We start from the raw sequence: 13,683 nt of genomic DNA, 5'->3' as shown, positions 1-13,683 counted from the left end.
TCAGACTTGAGGGGGGGACACAGCTGCTCCCACTGGCCGGGCCACCCAGGCCAAAGAACCAGCATAGGCTTCCTGGCCAGCCCCATGCCAGCCTGTGCTCCTGCCCCCCTCTTCCCGGTCTCCTGGCAGTTCCTGGAAACTGCAGCCAGCACGGTGCCACACAGCTCTGGGCAGGCTTGAGTGGGTTCCAGTGTCCTGGTTAAAGAAGGAGCCCATCCGGGAGGAAATAATCCTGCTTCCTGCCCTGTGTTCTGGTTGCTTCTGTTCTGTTTCCTCCACAAAAACAGCGACAGCAAACCCTCAAAACTAAAATAATCTTCCCATTGGTAACTGAACAAAGATGCTGACACCTCTTAAGGGACTGTCTCCTGAGGTTCCCTTGCCTGCCTCAACCTGCCGCCTGCCCCAACCTGCCCAGGAGTTGGGAGCTGAAAGCTAACTTTTTTTTTTTTTAATAACAATGGGTGGTGTCCACCCTCCCTCACTGAAGCTTGGAGGTGCTGGGGAGGGTGCGGCAAGTGGAAGGGCGCGAGCTCAGCCGCCAGGGTTGGCCGGAGATCCGGCTGAAGGATGAGTAGGGGTGTCTGAAGGCTGTGAGCGGTGGCTGGGTGGGGAGAGTGCAGCACACAAAATGAGCAGGAGGTGGAGCCATGGGGTGGAGGCAGCCAGGTGGCCAGGCCCAGGGAGTTCACATGTCTTGCAGGTAGGGGGGAGCCAGGAAGCTGTCAGGGGTACCCTGGGGGTGGGGGTGGGGGTGGGGTGGGGGCTGGACTGCAGATCTGAGGCTGGAGTTACAGCCACAGAGCTAGCAGTTCTCAGAGGGGGTGCAGGGGCACCGAGAAGGCCGCCAGGCCTTTTACATTGTTGCACTTAGCTCTGGAAAGCCACCTTCATCTCCATCTTGTGGTCACCCTAACCCCCAGATTGTGGCTGCCATCACCTCTGACCTAGGACACTGCAGCAGCCTCTTCATTGGGCTTCCCATCTCTAGTTGACCCCCCACAGTCCTTCCCCCATAAGGGAACAGACCACACTGCTTTCAGCATCAAGATCAAGTTTGAGTTCTGGAATTGGTATTCAAGGCCCCTAGCAATCAGCCCCACTGCCAGTGTGTGAGCCTCCTCTCCCTGAAATACAGGAGCTGAGCTTGCCTACGTGCAGCCTCAGTCACTCCCTCCTGGCCTCCCCCAGGCTCCCCACCCACCCACCCCGCCCAGCACAGAAATGCAGTAGCAGGTCAAAGCCATCAGGTCTGGGTCACCTTTCCAGTCCTTGCCCTCCATGCCCTGTTTTGGGTGGCTCTTCTGCTCATTTCAGCAGCCACTGGGCACCTGCTCTGTGGGAGGTGCTGGTGACAGCTCCCAGGTCAAGGGCTGGCAGGTACTGATGCTGGGAGATCCCCTAGGTCCTTCCACCAACTACCACCCCCAACCCTCTCACCCACTCCCTGCACCTGCCTCCTCACTTTCCTCCCACCTGTGCCACTGACTCACCTGCACACATTCAAACCTGTCCTAGGGTCTGGCCCAGTGCCAGGCCAGGTGCACGCAGTCTAAATGGCTGCCATGGGGCTCTAGCTGTCGGAGGGCAACAAATACACAGCCTCTGATGGGTCAAAACAGAGGGACTGAGAATTAGGTGGGCCTTTAGAAAATGATTATATATACTTTTTAAAAGGTCTACACACCTAATGGGGTTGAATTCGTAACCCTGGGATCAAGAGTCACATGGTTTACCGAGTTGCCCCCAGGAAATTATTCCCAAAACAAACACGTAAGACACCACGCTCCAGGCGGGATACTGAGACAAAGATGAATCCTCAAGGAAATCACATACTGGCAGAGGGAGAAGCAGGCTATGAGAACAGCTTCTGTTTACAAAGCCCTCCTGGGTGCCAGGCCCTGTGCTGGGGTAAGTCCCACACGATCACATTTCACCTCACAACAACCCAATGGTGTAGGCATCACTAGGATCCCCGATTTACAGATGAAGAAATAAGCTCAGGGAGCAAGGCTCTTGCTCCAAGTCACACAGCTGGATCTACTCCCTGGCACCCACAGCGTCCTGCTGTCAAGCATGAACAATGCTGAGAAAGATCTTGGGTGTCCTCTAGTAATGGAAGCCAGCCCAGGGGCTGGAGGACAGTGACAGCTATAAGGACGGAAGGAAGCCAAACCTTGGGGCTGCAGGATGGCAGCTGGGGCAGCAAGGAAGAGCTGTGGGAGCAAGCACAGAGGTGGAAGGTGGATGGTATGGGTCATCCAGGGCCCAGCCATCAGAAGGTAGGTGGTGGTGGGGTGAATCCTCTTCATTTCTGGAATTCCCTAAGAGGCACCCAGATAATGTTAGCTGAACTCACGGGGCAAAAAGGCAGTTTCAGAAAAGGTTAGTGCAAAGGGGAAAGGAAAAGTTCCTGGAGAGGAATCGGGCTTGCGGGCTGGAGGCACCAGAGGGAGCAAGTCTGGCTCCTTCCACAAGAGGGCGCCCAGCACCAGGCAATGAAGGTGTCCTGGGGCCCCAGCGGCAGGGTGGGTGAGTGGGGTCTGTAGGTTCCCCCAACCCTCCAGGGAGGGGGCACAGCCGAGGAGGGGATATATCCAACTCAGGACCCTGAAATACCAGCAAGGAACAGGCAAGCAAGAGTTCAGGTTGATGTGTTTGGTCATTCTGAGATTGTGTCATCTCAGGCCAATTATTTCCCTTTATAGGGAGAAAAACAGGTCAGTAGGTGCCTTGACTCCACACTTTATAAAATTTGAAAGGGCTCTCCACTTGAAACCTACCTTACAGAAGGAACAGTTCTTTCCTATTTTCCATCACCTTGTCTATACATATAGTCCATGCTTCACTCATTTTCAGATGCAGCTACGATGCTGGTCAGCAGTGCATGGACAATTTCAATGATTGTCCTCCGCAGAGCTGGATTCTCAAATCTGCTTGGTTCTTTAGTCTGTTTACTTAGTTTTTTTCCAGCACCAGCTTTAGTGGTTTCAGTTACATTCTGTACGTGATCCGAATATCTGAAGTTCCAGGGGTCTAAATCAATGGTTTACCGTTCCTGCTGACTCTTGCTCATAGTGGCTCATTTCCTTGGATGTTTAGTCATTTTTTTGGACACTTTATAATTGATAGATCATTATTTTTGGTATTTTGATATTTCTTTAGAGGATTTGCATTTTTGCTTCTGCCAGACACCAGGAGGTACTGCAAGCCTAGAAATGTTAATTCCTCAGCCTCAGGAGCATGAAAATCTGAACCTCAGACCTGAGTCTTCAGTCAGATTCTCCTTCTTCAGAGGGGCGGAGTTTTCTGCTCAGTTCCCTTTGCAGACTGATTTCCCCCTTTGCCTTTTCGCTGAGGCCAAAGCCAGAGTGACCTGGCTTCCTGGAAAGGTCTCAGATTTGCTACTCTATTTTGCAGGTTTATAGTGCCCCAGAGGCAGTTAATCCCTCATACTCCAATTTCTTGAAATTTCTTCTGACCAGTGGCAGTACAGGTTTCTTTTTTTTTTTTTAATTTTTTATTTATTTATGATAGTCACAGAGAGAGAGAGAGAGGCGCAGAGACACAGGCAGAGGGAGAAGCAGGCTCCATGCACCGGGAGCCCGATGTGGGATTCGATCCCGGGTCTCCAGGATCGCGCCCTGGGCCAAAGGCAGGCGCCAAACCGCTGTGCCACCCAGGGATCCCAGGTTTCTTCTTTTGTGTTCAACCACCTCTGAGGTTTTGGTTTACTATACTCCTCTAATTTTTTCTTGGCCTTCAGGGATTTCCTATACTTTCTCATCTGTGACCTCAGCAATTCAGTTAAAAGTATATTCATTGGATTTATCCAGCCTGTAGGTTTTTTATGGTAATGGCAAATATATTGGCTTGCAGTTTATTTTAAAAGATTTATCTATTGGGGATCCCTGAGTGGCGCAGCGGTTTAGCGCCTGCCTTTGGCCCAGGGCGTGATCCCGGAGACCCGGGATCGAATCCCACGTCGGGCTCCCGGTGCATGGAGCCTGCTTCTCCCTCTGCCTGTGTCTCTGCGCCTCTCTCTCTCTCTCTGTGACTATCATAAATAAATAAATAATAATAAAAAAAAAGATTTATCTATTCCTGAGGAGAGAGAGAGAGAGATAGGCAGAGGGTGAAGCAGGCTCTTCACAGAAGCCTGATGCAGAACTTTATCCCTATCCTGGGATCACGACTTGAGCCAAAGGCAGCCACCCAACCATCCCACACTTGCAATTTCTATAGCAAACTTAATAGTATATCGTATTATCACTTCAGTCCCTAGGATTTTTTTTTTTTCCAGAACTAAGGCAGACTGTGGATTGCTGACTTTCCTACCAAATGTGCTTTTGTTAGGCTGACAGTCACAAGGCTGATATCCTGTTATTGTTCTAGGTGGTGGACTGCAGCATTGGGCAGCTGCCAAAAGACTGGCAGTTGGCACCATCTGCATGAAAGATCATACAGCAGAGCCCCCACCTTGCCTTCTGGGGCCGTGGCCACAGCCCAACCTGAGATCACTCCCTTTGCATTTTGAGGGCCTGTGAAGCTGGTGGTGCCAAGAAGCCTCTAGGGCAAGGCTGCTTAGAAGTAGGTCTAGGGCAGGGGCGCCTGCGTTGGTCTCAGGGTCGTGTGACCAAGTCCCACATCTGCCTCCGTACTCAGCATGGAGTCTCATTGTCCCTTTCCCTCTCATGCTCTCTTTCTCCAAATAAGTGAAATCTTAGGGGGAAAAAAAAAGGTCTAGGGCAGGTGACAGGAGTGAGGATGGGGCCAGGGCCTTGGGAAGTGAGTCCTCAGGTCACTGGCTAGGAAACTGACCCTATACATACAGGTGTGCATGGGTGTGTCTGCACCAATTTGGGTCATGTCACAACTGGTTAGACCACCTCAGAGCCTTGTTAAGTACAACACAGGGTCTGCGGGAAGCACCGCAAGCTAGTGGGTGTTCTGGGAAAGCAGTTTGAACGCATGCTTCAGGGATCCAAGAAATGTTCAGTTCTAGAACTCCCACCTCAGAAAATTAACCCAAAGAAATAAATCCCGTGAAGGAAGATGTTCACTTCAGTATGTTAGACACGGAAAACTTGAAAGCAGTCCAATTACCTGGGAGGAGGTGAAGAGTTAAGAAAATTATAGCCTCAATTAAATCATACAACCACTAAGGAAATAAATGTATAGGCAACAGTGAACTCATAGGACTTAACATCAATGTAAAGGAACAGGAATGAATATTCACAAGTCCAGGTATGTTAAAAATTTCTAAGGAAATACATACGAGCTATTAGAAAAAGTACCTACAAGTCCACTACATCTGCTTGAGGCTTTTTCTTTCTGTGGTTCTATTTTCTGTATTTAAAGACCACTTAATGGGGAGGAGAGCTAGTGAAGAACCGGGAGTGTCTGTAAGCTGTTGCTGCCCTTGACTGCAGGCCCAGAATGGGCAGCCAGCCTGACCGGGCCTGGGCCCCTCACTGGCTTCCCAGAGGCCTAGAGCTGAAACTAGCTCCTTAGCAGTACCTCTGCCTTCCACTAGCCTGGGTGCTCTTTAGATCATGGCAAGAACTGCTGGAGGCCCCCCCACAAAAGAAGGCGGAGTGTACACAGAAGTTAGCCGACAGGACCTCTTATGGTGGTATGTATACCACCTTCCCTGCCAGTCCCGTTCCAGCTCGAGTCAGAAAAGGAATATAGCCTTTTTATTGACTACTTTTAGGTAGAACAAACTAAATACATATTTAGCAGTTTTGGTTCATTTATACAGTACATTAAATAAGTTATGCACAGAGTTAAGTAACAAAAATTCCTATCTGAGTAAAATGACAAAGCACAGAGAAACCAGACTACCGCATCCTGTGGGTGCTTTCACATTCATCATACCCCCCCTTAAAACCACACTCGGAGGCATAGTTTTCTATTTATTTACATTATTGGCTTTCTTTTATGGATGGAGCTTTTGTAGCCTCATCAGGAACTTGGAAAGCCGTGAAAGTGGACTGAAGGCTGCTGAGCCAAACAGCACTTTCAATCATTCACCTAATGCTTATTGCTGCTTCTCTCTGCCAACTCCAATGCAGGGATGGGGCTGTCTTTGCCAGCTGCCAGCCGCACATGCCCTATTTGGTATAAGCATGAATGAGTGTACACTGGGCAGTTGTGGGCCTGACCAGATGGGGTCTGCAGGGGAAGTGCCATGTCTGGGGTTGTGGAGGGCAAGGGGGACATAAGGTCCACCCTCAGGCCTCCTAACCTTCTCCTGGCTCAAGATGGAAAAGGTCACCTGCACCATCATCTTTGGAAATGAGCATGTCAACACACGTGGGCAAAGAGGCAGGTAGTCAACGTTTTGGTTTCATAAGAACTAGACACTCAGAGCTGAAGGGCCCTATTCAGCAGCTCGCCCAGCCCGCTATCACCCCGGACAAACTGGCCCATGCTGGAACAGTCCAGATCCCTCTGGCTTTTCTTACATTTGGTTCAAACATGCCACCACCCAATTCTCTGCAAAGAGCTAAAAAAAAAAAAAATCCCAAACAAAAGACAAACCCCCCCAAAACCAAACCAAACGCCACCCACCCCCAAATCTATGTTGGCTTGGTCTACTGACCTGGTTCTGACACCAGTTCTGACAAAAGCTTCGAAAATGTATTCTATTTTCAATGATATATTCAATCCATAATCCCTTCTATAGTTTCCAGGACAAATGGCTACCTGGTCATTATGCTTTCATTCTGAAGAACTCCCTACCATACAATTCCAAAGTGTTGCTGAACCTTCAACTCCACTTGCTGAAATATCATCTGGAACTACCCAGAACAAGGTCTACACCCTTTGTAAGCAGGTGACAGCCCTGGGGATCAATCTGACTTTGGAACAATGCATACAGAGTAAAGTGTAGATTTTCTGGCTAGAAGCTGAAGATGCTCATGCTGACACCAAGTGAGGAGCTCCTGGTAGACTAACAGGCCCAGATAAGCAAATGATGTCCATACTGCAGTCAACACCACACCGATCTGTGCTAGGTAGATGTGTCTGGCCTCTAGACTTATATCTACTAGTATAAGTATGACTCAGCAGTGTCCAAGATCCACTTGCTCTGTAACCTCAGGGTCACATGACTGTGCCTGAGCACATCTGCTTGAGGCCCACCCCTGGAGCTGCAGAGACCCTCCAAAGTCGAAGCCCCACTCATGCTCACAACTCCTAGGGTGGGCTCCCTATTCCTGAGCAGGTATAATTAACCAACTTCTTCCCAAGACCATTTGCCCCACCAAATGGAGTCAGGCGTGATACAGGTGGCAGGGACCCAGAGGACTGAGGTAATGAAGATCCAGCCCTTAAGCATCAATCAGAACATTTAAAGATGGCTCCCAGTTTGGCCACTTGGCCTTCTCTGGGTTCTGCAATCATTCCTCGCATGTAGAGGACAACAAAGTCTCATATCCATCAGTGACCCTCAGTGGTTGATGCTGAACACTGGCCCCATCCTCCAGATGTGCTCTGCTGGTGGGCAGGCATGTGTTGCATTTGCTGTACATTTCCACACTAGTATCGAAGAGCCTGGAACTGCCCTGACATGACCTTCAATACCACCACTTACCACGACTCTGATCCCCTTGGTCTTTTTTGTCCCCCCAAATAGTAACTATCAAGGTTGGTCCTCTAAGCAGCCTGATTATATAAAGATGATTTGAGTCTAATTACATGGAAGTGAGAAGCCTGAACTTGTACTCCAAACTTGTATCTGGGATGGTGAGCAGACAGTAGAAACCAAGTGGGAAAGCTGGACTCACCCTGGCCCCTTCAACCCCTCTCCCCCCACCCCAAGACAGTGCCAAAGAGCAGGAAAATTTCAGATAAGGATGATGAAGAAAGGGATTCTTTACATCTAAATAGGAAGTCTTGAACAGATATCCTAGCAACCTAGATGTCAAAGTGACCAAAATTAAAAGCAAGTGGTCTGAGAACTGAACTAGAGTGTAGAGTACTACCCAGATTTTCAGCCTGGCCTCTGGGCAGCACATGAACAAAACAGTCTAGAACAGCATCACAATAACTCTGCAAACTTAGCTGTTGTTGAGAACCAGAGCCCACAACCGTCAGATAGGACCTGTATAACAAAATGAAACCTTAGCTACAGAAATTAACATGGAGTCTGATGAATAGTATTTGTTGGTTTGGGCTCTTGATTCCAAGAAAGATTCCCAGGAAAAACCTGGGCTACTCTGGCTAGTCTGGTGGCCACTGAAAACTTCCCCAGGTGTTCATCTTGCCAACGAAATGACCACGAACTGAGGTCAGACCCAACAGGTGCCACGAGATAACCTCTTCCTCTGCTCCATCACCTTCTCATGAGATATCCCCCCCCCCCTTTTTTTTTTCCAAGTGGCAATGTAGGCAAGTCCTGCCTAGGGTCCTAATTTCATTTCTGTTGAAGTCAGGATGTACCACCAGTTGCTGCAGTTTAAGGAATTCCACAATAAAGTTAACATTATTCTGTTATTCATTCTCTGGATATGCCTTACGTTATGTAATGGAAATCTAGGTATTTTAAAGGTGCCTTGCACTGAGTTTCTTTGTAAGATAGACAATCTTTAGGTAAAGTAAATTAGGGACTTGAAAGTTCTCATAGAAAGCTACACTTGTATGTGAGGGCAATGCTACTATACTGATTCTTTTTCCTTGATGAGACTGAGAGCTTTTATTTTACTCTGGCCAGCACACAGAAGATAGCCATCTAAAGCTGGTTTTTCATGGGCCAGCCAGAGCAGGGCCAACCAAATCACCCCAACTGATTGCTTGAGTCAAGAGGGTGCTGGAGGCTTGGAGGTGGACGGAGAGAAGGTCAGGGTCATTGGGCTCCAAACAAAACACAAATGGTGGGGAAGAATATATGCTGCAGTTGTTCCTAACATTGTAGAAGGGGTATAGGTGATGTCAACTTTGGAAAGCCAGGTAAACACATCTGGAAAACTCCCTGATGATGGGAAGAGAAATTGGTAAGCCTCTCTCAAAATGGCTGTCATATTTCATGGAACATTTCTTAGCTCAAGGGGAAGCTATCAAATAGATAACATAAGGGAAACCGAGATTGTATGCCTGATAATAAATTGATGTAATATGTATTATGGACAAGGTTTGAAGAATTCTTTCAGGTCCAGGAAGGCTGCTGAGATGTGACCAGGTCTTGACTGCTGAGACAAGTCCTAGCCACAACACATCACATCCTATGGGACAATCATATCAAAAGGGGCCAAACACAGACCACGAGAAGAAAATCCGCACGGTGATCTGGACATGCGTGGTCTGAAATAAAAGGGACACAGAACAAGAAGACTGTGCAAACAGCCAAGCGGTGACAAAAGGTTCTGCATTTCCAATAGATCATCCATTCAATGATTTGACGATACTAGTTTGGCCAACATGCTCAGAGAGAACAGACTATCCACAATTGAGTCTCATTCTCCTGCAGACCAATCCATGCGCTGGAAACTATTTTCTGCATAAGCAAAATCAAGTAAGAGAAAAAAATGGGTCCAAACTAAAGTAGCAAGCCAGGTTGGAAAATCTTGTCCAAAATGATCTGTGATGCTTGGAGGAAGTTTTATTTGTATTTTCATTATTATGGGTGCTTTTAGTGAAACAGTGACTTCTTTCCTGTGATTTCTGATAATCTTAACAAGTCTGAACAGCAGGGTCGAGGAGAGTCCTGAGTGCTGCTTTTGCCTGCCCAAAGTCCTGGCGGGGCTCATCAGCGGCATCTGTGAAGGGTAGAAATGAAGGTAAAGTTGCTGTTCTGGGGCAAAAGAGGCCACCCTGGCAGAGGGGATCTCCTCTGCAGCCTGCTGTCAGTCTCCAGGCCTCTGCTGCAGGATGGTGTAGTAGGAGGCAGTGCATGGGGCGAACTACCTCCAGCCTAGTGGGGCACCTCTAACAGTCTGCTGCCTTAAGAGGCAGGGATGGGAGCTGGTGGTCTACACTGAAAAGGGGCCGGCCATGCCAATTTCAGCTGGGATAGGAACAAACCCGGAAGCCCAGGAGGGAGGTGGCAGCTCTGGCCAGCTGCCCATGTGCAGAGAGAATGGCACACTGGCTCCCCCAAGAACACAGACAGGAAACTGGGGCAAGTGTCTGAAGAGGCTGTGGAGCAGTGTTTGCTGGGCTTGCACTCTTCCTGTCTCCACTTCACTTTTTTGCCAATGACCCAACATCTAATTGCACTGGTTCAAACAGCCAGACCCCCTGTGCCATGTTTTGTGGGGCTGTGAGGTCATCAGAAGAAGGGAGTCTGGGGCTCAGAGTCCGTTGGTGTCAATGGCTGTCACAGAGGCGGGTGTTGAGGAGCGTGAGGTGGTTGCGGAGGTCTTGTCCAGAGCCGGGCTTGGCACACTGCAGTCGGTGGACCTGGCTGAGGAGCCCCTCCCTCCAGGAAGCAGTGGCCGGCTCTGGCTATGGGGACTCTGGCCATGCAGGTTCTGGCCACAAAGGCGGTGGTGCCGCTCCCAGTCCTTGTGCTGGCAGAAAGACCCACAGTATCGTGCAATATTGCAGCCACTGCAGGTCTCACTGGCTTTACGGCCACAGTTCCAGCAGTTCTGCAAGACAAGGCAAGGGTTAGTTACTTGGCTCTTGTGAGGCAGGCTTAGCACCCTCTGTCATCTGCACTGTGCAGGGAGATACACATGCCTCTCTGAATTTCATTGGTATAAGAGGCAAACTGCCTGCCACGGGTTGGCAGGATGGCAAGGCCAAGAGTGCCAGGGAAGGGCAGGTGGTAGTTCTCGCCTCCCGCTGAAGGCACCTACTCACTGTTTTGACTCACATTTAATCCTCAGTGACCAAGCTAAACCCTGTCCCAGGGTTCCTGACACCACACATGCACACGCGTTTAGATGTTTTTTTCTCTTGCTGCTCTCAACAGAGGAATAATCTTGATTATTTGCACCCACAACATCTGATGCTTTAAAAAAAGTCATCTGCCAGGGGACCAGGAGTGTGGGTAGTCATCCTCTGTGCCTATTCTCCTTTCAGGGGCGTGTCTCATCACAGGTGGGCTGGGAGTCATGGGACTACTAGCTTGTTTAAGGGAGCCCTTGCAACACCTCAGAGCTCAGGGCCCTGGAGATTTTCCTGCTACTCTTTGTACGTGCCAAGGGAGGGGCAGGTATTGCTGGGCTTTAGCAGAAATGCACTGGGGGGTGGGTAGGCTGAGGAAGGGAGAGCATCAACTGAGAAAGCATGAATTCTGACAGAAGCTATGAGCCAATAAAACTTGGGTAGAGCTGTGAGTGGCAGTCCTGTGAAAGCAGCAGCAAAAACAGTCATTGAACAGACAGCATCATGCTTCTCCCAATTAGCTAAGAAGGGAAGAGCAGCACCATGGAGAAGGCTGCCACTTCTAGCACCTGCCCAGAGTATACCCCCTGGAAGTCTCTTTCCAGAAGCTCCCCTGAGGACTCCACCAATGAGCCTGCACCTGATGCCCCCAGGACCCACTCAGAAGACAAAATGCCTCTGGCATTGGCAGGTGAAACTACCAGGAAGAGGCCAGGCTTTCTTAGGTCTCAGGGAGGACCTGAGCACCAACCAGCTGGCCACCAACCCCCAACACAGGGTCTCAAGAATGGCAGAAGCCAATCTGAGGCCTGGTCTGACCAGTCCATAATCCCCTTGGGGAAGAAATGTAATCTGGACACTTGCTCAAGTATAAAACAACAGACAAATTCTTGAGGCCACCTAGCCCCCTTTTGCATTGTGCAGATGGGACACTGAAGAGCCAGGCAGGCAGGTTCGTGCCTAAAGATATACAGTGATTACATGGCTATGCAAAGTCCTGGAACCTGGACCCCCTGACTCTGCTAAACTCAAGATCCATGTTTAGTTTTGAAGAGCTTACAAAGGATTGCAGACTTCCTTCTAACACAACAGACTTCTCAGGAAATACACTCTAGGGACTGTGCAGACTTGCCCAGCACCAACACCACAGGACCAGAATAGGGAACAGAGATGTCTTTCTTGGGATGTATTTACAGATCCTCAAGCAAACGACACTCCAGAGAACGTCACACTTTTAAGTCTGATAGACTGACTCCCAATGATGTTTTGGCAGAGCATTAACACTTATAGGGAAGAAACCAGTTACTGCCTCCATGGGGCTACCGTGGAAACACAGGTCAATGTGTCAGCCTCATGGTCAGCCCCAGCTGAATGAGAGAGCCTCTACTCCCTCTCTGTTTAAGCCTGCAAGAGCATCTCAAACCAGGACAGGGTTTTTTGGTTTTTTTTAAAGACTGTATTTATTTATTCATGAAAGACACACAGAGAGGCAGAGACACAGGCAGAGGGAGAAGCAGGTTCCATGTAGGGAGCCCAACATAGGACTTGGTCCCAGGACCACACCCTGGGCCGAAGGCAGACGCCCAACCACTGAGCCACCCAGGTGTGCCTAGGACAGAGTGAGTACCAAACCACTAGTAAGTACTTTCACCTTGGCTGCCATTATGTATCTAAAATAGATTATTTCATAATTTATGGGACAAAATGAAGACAAACAGACCCCCCACCAGAGGTAGATCATAGAAATCTAAGAACATGGTTAGTGTCAGAGCAGCTAGAGCAGTCAGAGCAAAGAAAGTGTCAAAAAAGACTCTTTTAGGTTTCCTTTTCCTGTGTCTTTTTCCCGCAACCACAAGGCTTTCTGCCAAGATATAAGGCAAAAAGTGTATTACTGTTATAGTCACCCTTCAGATCAGCATTCCTCAAAGGTAGAGCAACACATACGGCCAAACAGTTCCTTTGTAGCTAGTGGGAGAAGGTTATAAACCTTTTGAGTTACTGACCAGGGAAGTCACCAAGGGGATTCTAGAATTTCCTTAAGCACAGATCAACAGTCTATGCCACTACTATAGGTTCCCCTGACATCTGGAAGTGAATCCTTCCTATGAAACTTTTCATAAACAGAAATGGTGTAAAGTGGAAAAGCTATCAGCATTAATTTATCTGGAAAAATTTTGAGTGTTCCCAGACCCAAAAAATAATTTCTCTTAGGCTTTTCTTTAGGACACATCTTGTTAATGATGCATAATATAAATTGAGATAAAGATCACAGACCCAGTTCAAAGCTCCTGCAGCTGGATGCTGAGAGTGGAGTTCCAGGTGAAGGAGCTTGCCAGGGCTGTTCTTGCTGTTCAAGGTGTATGCTGCCTCTAATAGCTTGCTGCATAACAAATGCTGAATGCTGCTTTTGCCTTTTGCCCTTTCTCATTAAAGTGAAAATTCTCTTCAGATTTCTTCAAGCAAGGGAAAATAGGTACTAACATAGGCCTTTTGTAAAAGCAAAGGTGTAGTTTGCTGGCATGGATGCTGGTGTGTGCCTCACCTGTAGGCCACTTTGTACACTGTTTAAAATTATAGGTCCTTCATAGCACAATGCTATAAGTGGTAAGCTGGGATTTAAACCACACAGTCCAAATCCAGAATTCATGGTCTTAGCCAAAATGTTCCACTACTTTTTTGGAGGCAGACACAGTTAAAGATAAACATAGATATAAAAGCAGGTAAATATGAACAGATACAGAATTAAATATAACAGAGATGTCACTGCTCAAAAACCATTCTAAAGAAAAAGTAGGAAGAGAAAAAGGGTAAGAAAAGGGCTAATGGAAGTATTTTCTCACAATTCAG

The 13,683-nt window shown here is 48.4% G+C and overlaps 1 protein-coding gene across 9 annotated transcripts in view; it reads right to left on the bottom strand.

The window, feature by feature from the left end:
• Window positions 1-5,677: 5,677 nt before the first annotated feature.
• The window catches only part of CBFA2T2 (CBFA2/RUNX1 partner transcriptional co-repressor 2), a 145,959-nt gene continuing 137,953 nt past the window's right edge, over window positions 5,678-13,683 (bottom strand). For 8 of the 9 annotated variants that reach the window (XM_077872763.1, XM_077872765.1, XM_077872768.1 and 5 more), the window contains one exon: window positions 5,678-10,595. In XM_077872763.1, the coding sequence (XP_077728889.1) occupies window positions 10,296-10,595 (300 nt within the window). In that variant the 3' untranslated portion in view covers window positions 5,678-10,295. The remainder of the gene's footprint in view (window positions 10,596-13,683) is intronic. The other variant, XR_013365163.1, reaches the window with a different exon arrangement.

The sequence above is a fragment of the Canis aureus genome, chromosome 26 (assembly GCF_053574225.1).
Source record: "Canis aureus isolate CA01 chromosome 26, VMU_Caureus_v.1.0, whole genome shotgun sequence".
NCBI lineage: Eukaryota > Metazoa > Chordata > Mammalia > Carnivora > Canidae > Canis > Canis aureus.
Note: the sequence above shows the minus strand (reverse complement) of the source record. Positions and strands in the feature narration are given on the sequence as shown.